Raw genomic sequence first — 15,474 nt, 5'->3', positions numbered from 1 at the left:
ACGTTTTGAGGATCAAAACTTATTCAGACTACAAAATTTACATAGGTACTAAAATATTTCTAAGTTTATAAAACTGGTCCTTATTTTGTAAACAATTCTATAAAGTATCCATCAATACTACAAAAGAGAGCTGTCCGACACTTCAGTCAGTATAATATTTATTATAAACACAATTATTTAGTAGGTTAGTCATAAATTAGGCCTCAAAATTTTTTCTTGGTTGACCACAATCCGGCATACCTACTTAATGTTCTCTGATGTCTTTTATGAGATTGTGACAACTATTTCAATACTTCTTTATATGTAGGTAGAAGTCAGAAGCTTATAATATACCAGAAGTTATATGAAGCCAAATTTTATTTAACTATAAGTTACTGAAACATTTGTTGAAAAACTGTCCAGACCCTACTCAATTTTGCGAAGAATATTTTTGATGACCATTAATTTGGCAGTAGGTCTTTCACGTCCCCTTACAGTAATACATATATTTGATTAATTGGACATAAGTACATTATTTGAAATGTTATTAGTTTAGTATTAGTTTATTACTAAAACCTATATATTTTATCAAATAGTATTGTAACTCTATTTTCTTATTGTCTCTTATTAAAATCGTAAATGCCCAGTTTGTACATAGTTATATTATTAAAACTTAACATTTTAAGCGTTTATAATAGATGCCTCAATAACACATATTTCGTTTAACCTTAAACAATATGTTACAGCTACTCCTCAGACAGGAAATGACCTTAAAAATAAAAATGTATTGTTCAAAACAATTAGTTAATTATTATTAAAAACAAAGCGCGTTGTAAATATTTCTCAGAAAATGCCCTTCATAATATTTTCTGCTGAAGTTCTATACATATTCCATTCTTAAAATGTATCCTACTTTCCACACCATCATTCCAAACGTACATTTACCAAAATTACCAAAATATGTCATTCCTTTATATTTTCCCAAACTTTTTTCAAACTCAAATCATTTAATGCATACAACTTGCTACTTTCCTACAAATCACTGCACTCACTTTTAGTATCATCTACCGTGAAGCCTAGCGCTCTTAATTCCTGGACCATAAACTCATCCTTATACATATTGATCTTCCGAAGCCATTCCTCAGTACTGATCACGTGTTGGCACCTTCCTCCATACTCAAACTCAAACTCAAATTCCATTCCTTCCTTTTCTTCCATTCCTTCCAGTCATTCCTTTATATTTTCCCAAACTTTTTTCAAACTCAAATCATTTAATGCATACAACTTGCTACTTTCCTACAAATCACTGCACTCACTTTTAGTATCATCTACCGTGAAGCCTAGCGCTCTCAATTCCTGGACCATAAACTCATCCTTATACATATTGATCTTCCGAAGCCACTCCTCAGTACTGATCACGTGTTGGCACCTTCCTCCGTACTCCTGTGGGAGGTATTCAGGATCTATGTGTTTGTGAAGGGAGGACATATCGTGACCATGAAAGTGTAAACGAGCCCAAGCAGCTGCGGGAATAAACTGTTTAAAAAGACTAAAGAAGCTACTAAGGATCCAGTTGTAGTTGATCACGTGGACCGCGTGGATGTGGATCGGGAATGATACCTGAAAGGAATCGTAAATAATGCTATACAAAACACTAAAAGAAAATAAAAGGGTAAGATGAATTTACCAAATAGTTGAAACATAAAATCTAAACATTATTGCTACTTATTTGTAACGCAAAAGCACAATTTTGATTTCTGTTGTTTACTTTTGACGCATGAATTTCAATATTTGTTATCTTATGAACACTGTGCTTCAATTATTAAATATGCTGTTATTTAATATTTTTAAATTATTTATAAGTGTAACTCAACATCAAAGTCTAGTGTAATTCAATTTTTTAGGCATCATACTTTACCGACTTATGTACATAATTATGTACAACCTATACTCTTCAGACGACAACTCTATATACTTATTAGTTACCCTATAAAATAATATAGTAAAATTACTTACCCCCATTAAAGCTACAATCTGGCCAGCAACCGTCCTAGTGAGGGGCCGTACATGCCTCATGCCCAGGCCTTCGAGATCCACAATTATGGTGACCCCCAGGATCTGCAGGCGAGGCTGCATCGCCGCTATTTCGTCCATTAATAGCGCACATCTTACTACGTCCTCTATGGGGACTTCTTCTACGTTCCACCTACCTGGAAAGCATTTTTGGTTAGATCAGTTGTCATACTTCGAACAGATAGATTTCTGTGATTACAAAATCACAGAATTCTAAACTAGGCTGTTATTTCGATTTCTATGGTTGTAATAGTAATTGGCTTTAAGGTCATGTCATACTTTGGTTAAGGTAGATCCTATTTTGAATATCCAGTCATTTTTTAAATTAATTCGGTCTTGTATACTCATATGAAAGACGCAGTATGTTTTAATGGAAAAATGTGAAGCAGGTAAGTAAATATTGAGTAATCTGTGGCGGGCCTTTTTATCAAGCCCAATTATACTACTTATACGATCATTTTCTAAATAAATAAGATTTGAAACCATTATTTCATCCATATTTTATGCTTGAACCTCAAAACATTTAAAATACTTATGCAGGCATATAAACATTAATTGGCCTGATAAAATTTGACCATATTTACATTTGACACCGTTTTGAATAAACGAGATAACCGAGCCTGGCAATAAATCACACTTGATGCTATCTTAACGAGATTTCACATAGCTGTGTAAATTGAACGGGGCAATTACTGTACTTTGGGTGTGGACACATTTCATATTGCTATATTAATGCTCACGCTATAAAAGAATTTGGGAAGATAAGAGAAACTATAGCCTGTAAACTATTGGAATATCGAAACCTTTTAATTATCTTGCCAGTAATTCGATAAAACAGACTCTAGTCTCTAGGCATATGTACTTAACTCCATTATATTGTTAATTGTTATGATGCAGTTTGCACCCTTTTCTAATGTGCAGTGTAGCACTTTTCTGCGCGACGCATAGTCAGTCTCGGGCTTGTCTAAGCTAAGGCAAACTTTTCTGTTTCCAACCGTAACAAACTTTTGAAGTTGAGAGCAAAATTTTTAGGTCGCGTCATGACAATACCGTCGTTGGTCACGTCATGGAGTAAGGTGACGACTTTGGTATCTTTGAATCTGGTCAAAGAAGTTTCACTTCTGACACGTGCTCGGCACACGCTTTTTTTTGTTTCTGCTATATAAAGATTAAATAAAAAAAACTCACCGAACCTCATAAGCGTGATCCTGCCATTATCTGGACTATCGGGTAGTGTGCCTCCGTATACATGCTTCACTTTTTGCAGACCGAATGCGTTGCAGTCGTATAGATAAGAGTTCTTCCTACGGAATTCCTCGTATCGTACCATCTGCAACAGTTATGTATTCCTGGTATTAAAAATTGTTTATACTAGACTGGTTGCGCGGCGTGGTTTCACCCACTAAAAACCCGCGGTTCGGTTTTAATTTTAATCCGCTCTAATGTATTACCTAATAAAAAAAATTATCACGAGACACCGGCTAAGCGAAAGACGCGGGGCTCGAATCCCGCCTCGTGATCATTTTTTTTCTCAAAAAATTCTTATACTCAAATGTAGTTCGACTGCAATACGAATATACAGCGCTAGTTATTTTAGATCGAGTACTATTTCAATGTTACGATGTCATTATGGTCGGATTGGAAAGGTAATACGTGCAGTCAAGGTTCATTCCAGTTAGCCCGTCACCAATAGAAGTACACTTGAATTTTATATAAAACTAGCAAATCGGGCGAACTCCGTTTCGCCACCAGAGACACCTTTTCTTTGCTATAAACCTCACGGAGCTCGAGACCTTTCCAACGAATGCAAAACCGTGAAAATTGGTTCGTGCATTCTGGAGTTATAGCGTCAGGAAGGAAAATCCGACTTATTTTTATATAGTAGATAGCTAACGTTTTTTTTTTATACTAATGCTGCCTAAGGTAATATATAATACTAGCGGTCCGCCCCGGCTTCGCCCGTGGTACATATGAAAAATAGATGTTGGCCGATTCTCAGACTTACCCGATATGCACAGAAAATTTCATGAGAATCGGTCCACCCGTTTCGGAGGAGTATGCAGACTAACATTGTGACACGAGAATTTTATATATAAGATATAATCTGTGCTTATATTTAAAAAAAATAGAAAGGTAAGGCGGAATGATAAGGAGGAAGAGTGAAGACGCGGGTTCGAATGCCGCGTTGTGATCGATTTTTTTCTATTCTTTAAAAAATTATATTATTAAAGCATTTGAATGCCACAACTAAGTATGGTACTTATATTTGTTTATAGGTAGATAAAAAAGTAAAAGTATATTTTACAAAAGAATCTAAATGGAATAAAAAAAAAATCTTTTTCAATATAATTATTATATTGAAAATTTTAGTTCCATTAAACCCAGGCTTCCAGACATAAACATGTAATTAACGGCGGTTATCACTAATCTACATATAAAGGGGTTTGAAACTTTTTGTATGGACGCTGGCATATCGACCTGCCGCCATTTTGATTTTTTTTCAAAATCGCGGCGCACGATTAAAGTGGTATGTATGGATAGAGGACACATAGACGAACAAAAAATGTCTCATAACATAGTACCCTAAAGCGTCACATTACCGAGATATTTGGAGGTAAATATTCACTTATGAGTACAACGACAAACACTAAAAATAGACTTATTACGTGTCTATATGCATAATATTATCTCCAAATAATCACTCCCAGGTAGATTATTATTATTACAGGAAGAAATTAGGTATTCATTACATTACTTACATTTTTATGTAATGTATGTATGTTTTTATGTAATGAATGTACCTACTTTCTTCCAATAAACTGTTAATTAATAATAATCTACCTGGGAGTGATTATTTGGAGATAATATTATGCATATAGACACGTAATAAGTCAATTTTTAGTGTTTGTCGTTGTACTCATAAGTGAATATTTACCTCCAAATATCTCGGTAACGTGACGCTTTAGGGTACTATGATATTAGACATTTTTTGTTTGTCTATGTATCCTCTATCCATGCATACAACTTTAATCGTGCGCCGCGATTTTGAAGAAAAATCAAAATGGCGGCCGGGTTGATATGCCAGAAAGTTTCAATGCCCTTGAAAAATAAAACAATAAATTTTTGTAAACAGATTAATTGCACATATTGTGTATTTTTTATTGGGATGAATGTACTTTATTTCCTACATTTTTTTTCTCTATAAGTCAACACTACATATTTTCAAAACAATCATCCTAAAATAATTATTATGATCCAACACATAAATATAGGAAGAACTAAAATGAGTTTTAGTACGTTTTGATCTCAAATAAGTAATATTTTCTAATTTTTGTTCATCTGTGCTTAAAAGTGTTACAAGCAAAGGTTCCGGGTTCAACAAACTACACCTTCAAAAATAATAGTTTGTTGTGGTCATAGTTATTCAATGGACCGTTGCGAATCAGTCAGTTTTAAAAATACTTTCTTGTTTATCAACACAGTTTTCAACAATATAACGGAAGAACATCTTTAATTATTTTTTGGTGATTTTATATTTTTATCTTCTACTTTAAATAAAATGAATGATTTCTCTTATCTATACTAATATTATAAAGCTGAAGAGTTTGTTTGTTTGTTTGAACGCGTTAATCTCAGAAACTACTGGTCCGATTTGAAAAATTCTTTCGGTGTTAGATAACCCATTTGTCGAGGAAGGCTATGTATCATCACGCTAAGACCAACAGGAGCGAAGCAATGCGGGTGAAACCGCGGGGAACAACGCTAGCGTATTATAATTTTATTGCAATACGTAATTAAATGCAGGTAAGAGTAATAACTCTTTTTACCTACCTAGTTAAAGCCACGAAGTGATTTTAGTTTTTATATAAACCTTGTTTTAATAAAAGATTTGATTTACTTACCAATTTATGTGTAAGGGCGGGTATGAATCTTCGACAACGCAAAAACCGCAGCAGATAGGCGTCATCCATTCTTCGTGGGTTACACATACCTCGCTCTACAAAACAAAAATATATTATAGTTACAAGGAAACCGGCTCGTTATGGGAAAATGTAGGTATCATATCTACACTAATATTATAAAGAGGAAAACTTTGTTTGTTTGTTTGTTTGTTTGATTGTAATGAATAGGCTCATAAACTACTGGACCGATTTTAAAAATTCTTTCACCATTCGAAAGCTACATTATCCACGAGTAACATAGGCTAGGTTTTATCCCGGAAATCCCACGGGAACGGGAACTATGCGGGTTTTTCTTTGAAAACGCGGGCGAAGCCGCAGGCGGAAAGCTAGTTATACATAAAAATACACATTATTATGTCAGATAAAGTATTTATTTGATATTCGTATTACATTAAGGTACCTATGCCAAAATGGTGAGTACCCTGGGTTCAATCCCAGTGAACACAAATAGGCAGGAGATACCTGTTCTACATGCTCGCAAAGAAAATCGATCACTGAAATGTATGAAAATTTTTCGCTTCAACGGGATTTGTAATGTGTTGTATGTTAAATTCTCAAGATAATAAAGATAAAGGAAGTCCACATTTCTTTCTCTTTCTGCCCTTGGTCTAACCAGAAAATAAATGCAACCATGCAACCATATACCTAAGATTGTGGTGATATAAGGAATGTTGCAACGCTAGTTTTTTAACTTCCGCTAATTGAGAGCTATTGCAGTTTTCTTACGCTAATTCTAAGCTTATATTTATTTATATTATACAATATTATATGTTTAGAATCAATGTAGACCCCTTTTCAGTTATGAAACACTGCAGTACAATAGATATGAAAAGTCATTTATGAACAGATAGAATGATGAATCATCATGACTTGAATCCGTATTGAGCTATCCAAATAATTTTATTATAAACTAGCGGTCCGCCCCGGCTTCGCCCGTGGTACATATTTACGTTTTCTCTACATAAGAACCGTCCTCGTACTTCAAGGTATACAATAAAAAAAGAATTATCGAAATCGGTTCAGCCGTTCTCAAGTTATGCGCTTACCAACACATTTTGGGATTCATTTTTATATTATAGATTCAATATCGGTAATTTTATTATAGTACCTCTGGCTTTTTTACCAAAAGGAAAGTTTAGATAGCTATCTACATACATACATATACATATTTTTTTTAAGGTCGCGGATTCTCGGAACACTATATCGTAATCGATTTTTTTCTATTATTTTAAAAAAATATTTACAGCATTTGAATGCTATAAACTAAGGCTATAAAACTAAAATGTCAAATACTTATTTTACATCTTTTTTATCAACCTTAACACGTTCGCTGCGAAACAGGGCTTGAAACACCCTGTCCGTGTCTCGTCGTTATAGCGGTAGGAAAAAACTTAAACTTCTCTGTCGTGCGGGAGGCATAACTTCCATCTGGTTCAGTGTAGGAACGTGATATCTATATATCTGAGATGTGCTATTGATTCCTAGTTCAATGGTATACCGACCTTAATACCGGGTTTCTTAGACCTCGTGCCGCACTGAACAAATAAAATTTCTAACACAGTGCGGAACGAGGTTGCGAACACCTCGTACCACCGCGCACCTCGTACCGCACCCTAAGCTAGCTTCACGCGGTTAGTGTTGTGCAACGCATTCGAGACTATTTGTGGAACAACTTATTGAAGCTTTTACAAAGAAGGACTTGAATGTGGATACAGGTACCTAATTTTCAAACTACTCGTTATAATAAATATCGTTAATAGAAACGTGAATGTGACATGTTGAGTAACTTTCTTCAAATAGGTTGATAATCATGATTACTATTAGTGTGTTTGTTCATTGAATCAACTAGCGGCAAATCCAAAACACCCGGCAATCGGTGTATGGCTCATCAAAATTTAACTCTTGCCCAAGTCAACAAGCCAACAAACAAGGCACATCATCTCTTAAAGGGATCAAAGAAGAGGAGATGTGTAGGATGTTACGAAAAACTCCGCATCTTCTTAACAAGTCGTGAGGCCGACAAAAAAAGTAAAGGAAATTCTCACAGAATGCACTGGTTGCAAACAATATTCTGGTTTGGCCTGTTTTAATAAAAAACATCCATAAGTTTGATAAATAAATACAATTAAATAAAATCGATATTTCTTTTCACATCACTAAATTATATGAAAAACTGCTATTGTTCAGTGCGGTATGGGGTACATCAGACCCCACATTTTATTTTACCCATAGAATCTAAACTAACTAATCTAACCACGGGCGGCGGTAGATTTAGGTTAATGAACTCATTGTTAATAATAATCACGACAAAAGCCGCACACTTTGTCTTATTTGGCGCCAAAAAAAGGATTTTGGTCTCCTACGGGCGGTGGGGTTTAATATGCCTCGTGCCGCCACAATGTCTGGTATAGGACAAGGTTTAAAACGACCCGTAACGCAGTAATGGAAAGTACAGATATATCTGTGCCGCAGCGAACGTGTTAATACATTACCTAGTATCATGCTTCTAAGCTCCTCTATAGCCTGCTGCCTCGTATCTGGGTCCTCTCCGCAGTTCCTCCGGGCCACCTCTTCGAACTCCGTGTCCTCGAAGCGGCTGATCTCAGCTTGGAAGGCGATGTCTATGAACGGCATCTGTAAATATTGTTTTGGGTGATGGAATAACATACTTACACTCATTTTGAAACAATAAAATAGCTAAATAACGGAATGAACGACCTAATTAATTTCTAGTATTTCATAGAATATGGCTACGACCTAAATAAATTACCATTCCAAGTACTAATAATTATCATGCTGTATCATTGCTTATTCACGTGTATTGCGTTATAACTTTCTGCATAACAAATGTATAGAATATTTTGTAATATGTAGGTATAATTTTCCAGTACTCATATGGTGAGACTGTGATTCCTTAGAACTAAATGGAATCTTAGTATGTGATTAGTATTAATTATACTTTTTACTCATTGTTATGCGGTCGTGCCCTTTGAAGATATAGCATTAATTGCAAGGATAATCTTGTTAAAAACTTCAAGGTATTGTAAATAAGTTGTTAGTGGAATGTTGAAGAAGTTCGGTCTTTTTATTTGATCGATAAGAATATATAAAATCGATTATCAAATCCGTGTTTTAAAGGTTTAAATCAAAATTTGTCTGTTCAACTAGGCCTCTTTTTAAAGTACCTATTCATAATTGAATATGATCTGTTTCATGTTTAGAGTGGTAGAGAAAAATCTAGAAGTATTGAAACCAAGCAATCATAATTATTGGCATTGTTAACTTTATTGCTTCTGTGATTAATGACGCCGACTTAATCACATGCTTATTTTCTTAGGGCCGATTTTTCAATGCTTGGATAAAACTTATTCGTCGAATAATGTATAAAACTATCATTAAAAACGTATTCTAATTGCCCGTATTTGACAGTTTACGTGACATTTTAATATTATCGTGTAATACTTTATTGGACGGATAAGTTTTATCCAAGCATTGAAAAATCGGCCCTTAGATAAAAATAATATTAACTTGTTGGTACATACATATTTATAATTATGTATTATGTAAGTACCTACTAATGGGGCTGATTTATTTAATCTTTATTACTGATAGAATGTTCCGGATAATATAGTTAACCGTTTTATGACTTTTTTCCTCGGACTTTTAATAGTACCCACGGGCTCCATCTGTATAAAAACTAAAAAGCAAGAACCGAGGATATATCGTAACATATACAGCACATCTTGCTCAAACCCAGAATAGGATTTGTCTTTTTACTATTTATTATACATTTATATTTATTTCAACAATTGCTTAACAAAGTCGTTTTTAGGCTATTACAAGATCATAAAACAAGATGAATTTGTACATCATTGCGCATTTTTTAAAATTGCTTCGCTTTTGTAAGATTCATATTTAAATTGGCGCTCGCGATTTTGTAAGATTTAAGTGAGATTATAACGCAAGCAGTTTGCTTTCTAGCTATTGCTAGAGAAGATCTGTAGCCCAGGCTTTTGTTTTTACTAACAAACTGGTAGAGATAGACAGAAAAATTTGCAATAGATAGTTATTGTTTTGATAACAGTAGAAATCTAATACCTACATTTTCAGATTTGTGTGTGTGTAATCAGCTGTGGGACGTCCACTGCTGGACAAAGGCCTCCCTCCCTTTTTAGATGTAGGTAGGTACATATGATAATACTATGAATGAAAAAGTTGAATTCTAGAAGCCAATTTTTTCGAAAATTATTCTGAATCTCTAATTTCTCTTATAAACCTATGATAATTCGTTCAATAGCCATGTCAAAACTACTGAATAACAAAAAGTACACAATTAAAAAAACATTTACTCAGAAAATAATCTAAAATAAGCATCTTAACCCGATAGTTATAAGGTTGAAAATAGCCATAGTAAGAATATTACGGTATTTTTGGCACTCAGCTATTACCGGGTACATCTACAGTGAAAGTATGTACAAGAAAGTGTACCTTTAAAATTTAAATCGTCATGTTTAAGAAAGAAAATTTCTTTTAATTGTTGAGTTACTTAAACGTTAAAGGTAAACTGTTTCTGTAGAAAATAATATGGAAGAGTAACCTTTATGTTTGAATGTAAATTTTCATGTCCAATATTGTATTATTTTAGAATACATAGCATCGAATGATAGACTAGGAAGTAGGAACCTATAGACTACAAAGTTCATTATAATAGCATACTAGATTTCCGCCCGCGGCTTCGCCCGCGTTTTCAAAGGAAAACCCGCATAGTTCCCGTTCCCGTTGGATTTCCGGGATAAAACCTATTCTATGTGTTAACCCAAGTTACCCTCTATATGTGTGCTAAATTTCATTGTAATCAGTTCAGTAGAATTTGCGTGAAAGAGTAACAAACACACACACACACACACATCCTCACAAACTTTCGCATTTATAATATTAGTAGAATGTATCCTAATGGATAGCAGGCAGGCCGAAATATCATTATTTCCGCCTATTTGCTCAACATACCTACTACTTTAGTTAAAAGCAATCTTAGACTAAAAGAAATAAATTAATTTGCCTAAAGCTTTAAAAGGTATCACTTATTAGATTTTTTATGTAAATTTAAAACTAATTCCTTAAGAGATTTCCTAAACGCACGGGAGAGCAAGGTCGTTGATCTAAACCTGGCATTGACCTGGTTTTTGCTGACTGCTGACGATCGATTCACACATTATTAATATAAAAATAGAATATCTAAAACATATAATACAATTTGAAATATGTAATCATAAAATATATTTTAAAATACGTTTGGTATAATTTTCTTGCTAATTTATTTAAAAGAAAATAACATTATTTGTGTATCATAATGCACTTCAAAATATTATGTTGTTTAAATAGTAATAAAAAAGTAATAAAAGTAAAATAAAAGTCATAAAACGTACCTAATCTTCAAGTGATTATAACATTATTTTAGTATCGTTAACACCAAGTTAATTTGCTGTATTTACAAATTATAAACGCGGAATTGAATTTATTATAATTTATAATATTTCAAACTGTGAAGAACAAAAGTTATTATCGTTACCTATCTTCAGATTTTTAATGAGTTTCGTGTTATATTTCTTTATTAATTATTGTAGTGTTGAGAAGGTCATATTATAAAATATGTACATCATAATCGTATTACCAGCATTAATTAGATTCAATAAATATGTTTGGTACATGAATTTCATGGCCATTTAATTTTTTTCACAGTTAACATTCCGTGCTCCTTCAGAAGGAAAGTATTAGCTGATGTTGCTAAAAATATCAGCGAAAATGAAGTTCTAGAGTCTAGACATTCAACGAGTCATTTTTAAGTTGTCCTAAATGAATAGTGACTACTGACTCAATCAAATTCATTTGATTCGTTTATATTTTAACTAGCTTTCCACCCGCGGCTTCGCCCGCGTTTTCAGAGAAAACCCCGCATAGTTCCTTTTCCCGTGGGATTTCCGGGAAAAAACCTATCCTTTCTCTCAAGTTGGATCGAACTGCACAATGCACATGGTGTGCGAATTTGATTATAATCGGTTTAGTGGTTAAGGAGTCCATTGAGGACAAACATTGTGACACGAGATTTATATATATTAAGATATTTGGATTTTCGATTATTTTAAAATTATGTGTTAATAATCAAGGTGTTATATTATGAATTCATTGACAAAGACAAGAAAGTAACCATTGCGTACAAATGTCGGAACAAATCTAAACGCAACTGTCGCTATTAAAAACTCGTTAAACAAAGTCATTATTGTTGTAATCTCAATGCTGGGAAATTACATTTATTTGTAATCTTTTTTTTAATCTTTTATTAAATATTAAGATATTAAAAATGACAATAAAGCATTTTCAACAATTTTTATAAGCCTTTAGAAGCTAGAGATATTTTGAGAAATTTAAAACGATTAATTCAGTACTACTTAGTTCGATCATCGATATTTGTAATTAATCTGCACTAAAAACTATTACATATTATCATATTATGCTCCCTTTGTACTCAATTTATAGTAGGGGAGGCCAAGAGGGGATTTTGGGATTTACTCGAGCCGGTATTTATAAGGGACGGTACCTTAGCTATTCATTAGTACCTCTAGTCAATATGAGCAGTTATGGTTGGTGGTTGCGCTCAGGGGCCCCGCTGGAAAATTTGAATAATCCATAATTCCCTAAGGTTGAGCTCGAATCGTCAGATTAGCGAAATGGGGACTTCTTATATTGTAATTAACCCCCCCATATATTAATCTGACGCGCTCGAATAATATTACTTTAATTTTTTACCCTTTCTTCATAGCGATTAAATCGCCACTTAAATCGTCAGATTAACGTATACTTTTTTTCAGTGACGTCCTGGAGCATGCAAAATATCAATATCTAACGCGCTTGAGTATTTCCAAGCCAATTTTTTTCTTTTTTAAATTAAAAAAAATCAAAAAACCCTTCCCCACCGCTAAAAGTGAAAACATTATAGGACCTTTTTTTCTCGCTATGGTCTAATCTACCAATTCTAATAGGTTCCCGTGACGCTCGAGTAAATCCACATTTAGCATCCTGGGCTCCCCTACTATTACACCCGTCAGTTCAAACACACTATATGGCAGAAAGCTTGTACGTAATGATGTTATAATTATACCAAAATAATATTACAGAAGACTCAATTCATGTCACTATTTTCAACGTAGGTGTAATAGCAGTTAGGAATTTAAACGTAGCAGCAAATTCAAAGCATCTGCTAACAATGAAGCTTTTGGAATAAAGCGAACTGTAGGTACTTTGAACTCAAAATATACTCGATATATACAAACATATTGGTTTATTATATTTTGTTTTTGGATTGAAAATTGTATGGAAGCTACAAAAATTCAGTACTTTCATTACTATGCTATGTAATAATAAAATTCAGTTTTATTCCACGGAGATTAAATGGCGTTCATTTGAGGCTTGCAATATATTCATATATGACCGCATAACCAAATACTTTTTGATGTAACATTTTTTATGTCATGAACTGAGAATAAAATTTAAAAGAGAACGAATTATATCTTCTTCTTCTTATATATAAAATTCTCGTGTCACAATGTTAGTCTGCATACTCCTCCGAAACGGGTGGACCGATTCTCATGAAATTTTCTGTGCATATCGGGTAAGTCTGAGAATCGGCCAACATCTATTTTTCATATGTACCACGGGCGAAGCAGGGGCGGACCGCTAGTTATATATAATATACTAACTTTCTTTGTCTAAAACCTAATCAATTCTTAATATTATGAAGCTGAAGAGTTTGTTTGTTTGAACGCGCTAATCTCAGGAACTACTGGTCCGATTTGAAAAATTCTTTCAGTGTTAGATAGCTCATTTATCGAAGAAGGCTAAAGACTATATCACATCACGCGACCAACAGGAGCGAAGCCACGCGGGGGAAACCGCTGGGCGCAGCTAGTAAATATATACTAAAACCTTCCTCGAGAACCACTCTATCTATTAAAAAACTGCTTCAAAATCCGTTGGAAAAAAAATAAACTATGGAGTTTCTTGCCTGTTCGGCCAGTAGATACTGCTTTCCGAATCGATGGTAAATGTTAAAAATATGTAATGACGTTTCAAAAGTGCTTCTAGAAGAAGTCTAATTGAATAAATAAATATTTGAGAATTGAGTTTGAGTTTTGAGTGTTGCGTAGTTTTAAACAATGTAGTATGTTTTGTCTTATACTATGTAGTGATGATGATTAAATGTATATGTGATCATAGTATGGATTGATATAACATTTTAAGAATTACAACTAAGATTTTTCCGATATTCCTTTCTAGATAATAGTGATTGGACTTGCTAATATTTTGCTCAAATAATAAGAGGTACAAGAAACAAACCTGCGTGTCTAGTACTAGTTGTATGTAATGTACTCCCCATTGTATTGCATGATTACAATATTGTAATGAGTGAGAATTGAGAACAGCAATTAAGCAATTACTGCACATTATGCTTCCTAATTAGATTTAAACGTAAAAAGTAAACTTTGAATTGGCCCATTTTTAAAGTTTAGTTTACTTTAAGTCTTTAACTTGTTAGATTTTAAAAAGCTTAGAATTTAGCCGCAAGCTCACGATACTTATTTGCGTTATAAATTCGAGGCTCGTTTATGCTCGATATGCAATGAAATAAAAATGTGTGGCATGGTGATTTTTTATAAATGCAAATAGCTAGTTGGTTATTTACACCCAATTTATAGAGTAGGTATTAGAGTATCAGGCAAATAACTGTGTGTTTTTTGTTCATAGTTAAGTTTAACATTGACCCTGTTTTGCCTTGTTGTCTGCCTGACTGAACCGGGAATATAATATTTTTTTTATTATAAAAGATAAGTAACAAAAAAATTGAGAAAGTAGAGCAATCGTGTAACGAAATATTGTATTTTTTTAACTTTCACTCATGACTCAGCCAACAATTTATTGAGTTAAAATCATCGGTAAAATCTATGATCAATGAGTGAATGTAAGTGATATATTAGATAAAGAAAGTTCATATCTTATTGCGTATTCATAACAATTGAAAAGATAGACGACATAAAAATAACACTAAAAATGCTGCAGGCAAATTAAAGCGAGGTACATTTGAATTCTGTCAGTTGGAATGATTTTAAAAATTGATGTATCTGTATGCCAGACATAAGAAGTAAGAAGAAAGAGGCAAAAATGAGGTTTAGTAGAGTAGGTATGAAATAAAATAAACATTGATTTCCATGATTATATTAAAACTTGCAAATAAAACAAACCTTGATCATCGTATCGGCCCAGATTGATAATATTTCAAAACCTTTTTTCTTCCACTAAGTTGCGAGTGTGTTACTTTATAAAACAAACTCCACGAGAACGAAGTCGGAAATGTATGCAATAACATTCATGTACCGGTAAAATAGATGGTGGAAAACTAGAGTATATA

The 15,474-nt window shown here is 33.5% G+C and overlaps 1 protein-coding gene across 1 annotated transcript; it reads right to left on the bottom strand.

The window, feature by feature from the left end:
• Positions 1 to 251: 251 nt before the first annotated feature.
• On the bottom strand, positions 252 to 8,648 carry LOC149900326 (clavesin-1-like). The gene is made up of 5 exons (XM_090113105.1): positions 8,507 to 8,648; positions 5,955 to 6,049; positions 3,241 to 3,382; positions 1,996 to 2,189; positions 252 to 1,599 (listed from the first exon to the last, which is right to left on the bottom strand). The coding sequence occupies exons 1-5, from the start codon at positions 8,646 to 8,648 to the stop codon at positions 1,276 to 1,278; spliced, it is 897 nt and encodes a 298-aa protein (XP_089969231.1). The 3' UTR covers positions 252 to 1,275.
• Positions 8,649 to 15,474: the final 6,826 nt, after the last annotated feature.

The sequence above is a fragment of the Colias eurytheme genome, chromosome 19, assembly GCF_061535395.1.
Source record: "Colias eurytheme isolate Ceu_HAF_F1 chromosome 19, ilColEury1 Martin Lab GWU primary, whole genome shotgun sequence".
Classification (NCBI taxonomy): Eukaryota; Metazoa; Arthropoda; class Insecta; order Lepidoptera; family Pieridae; genus Colias; species Colias eurytheme.
Note: the sequence above shows the minus strand (reverse complement) of the source record. Positions and strands in the feature narration are given on the sequence as shown.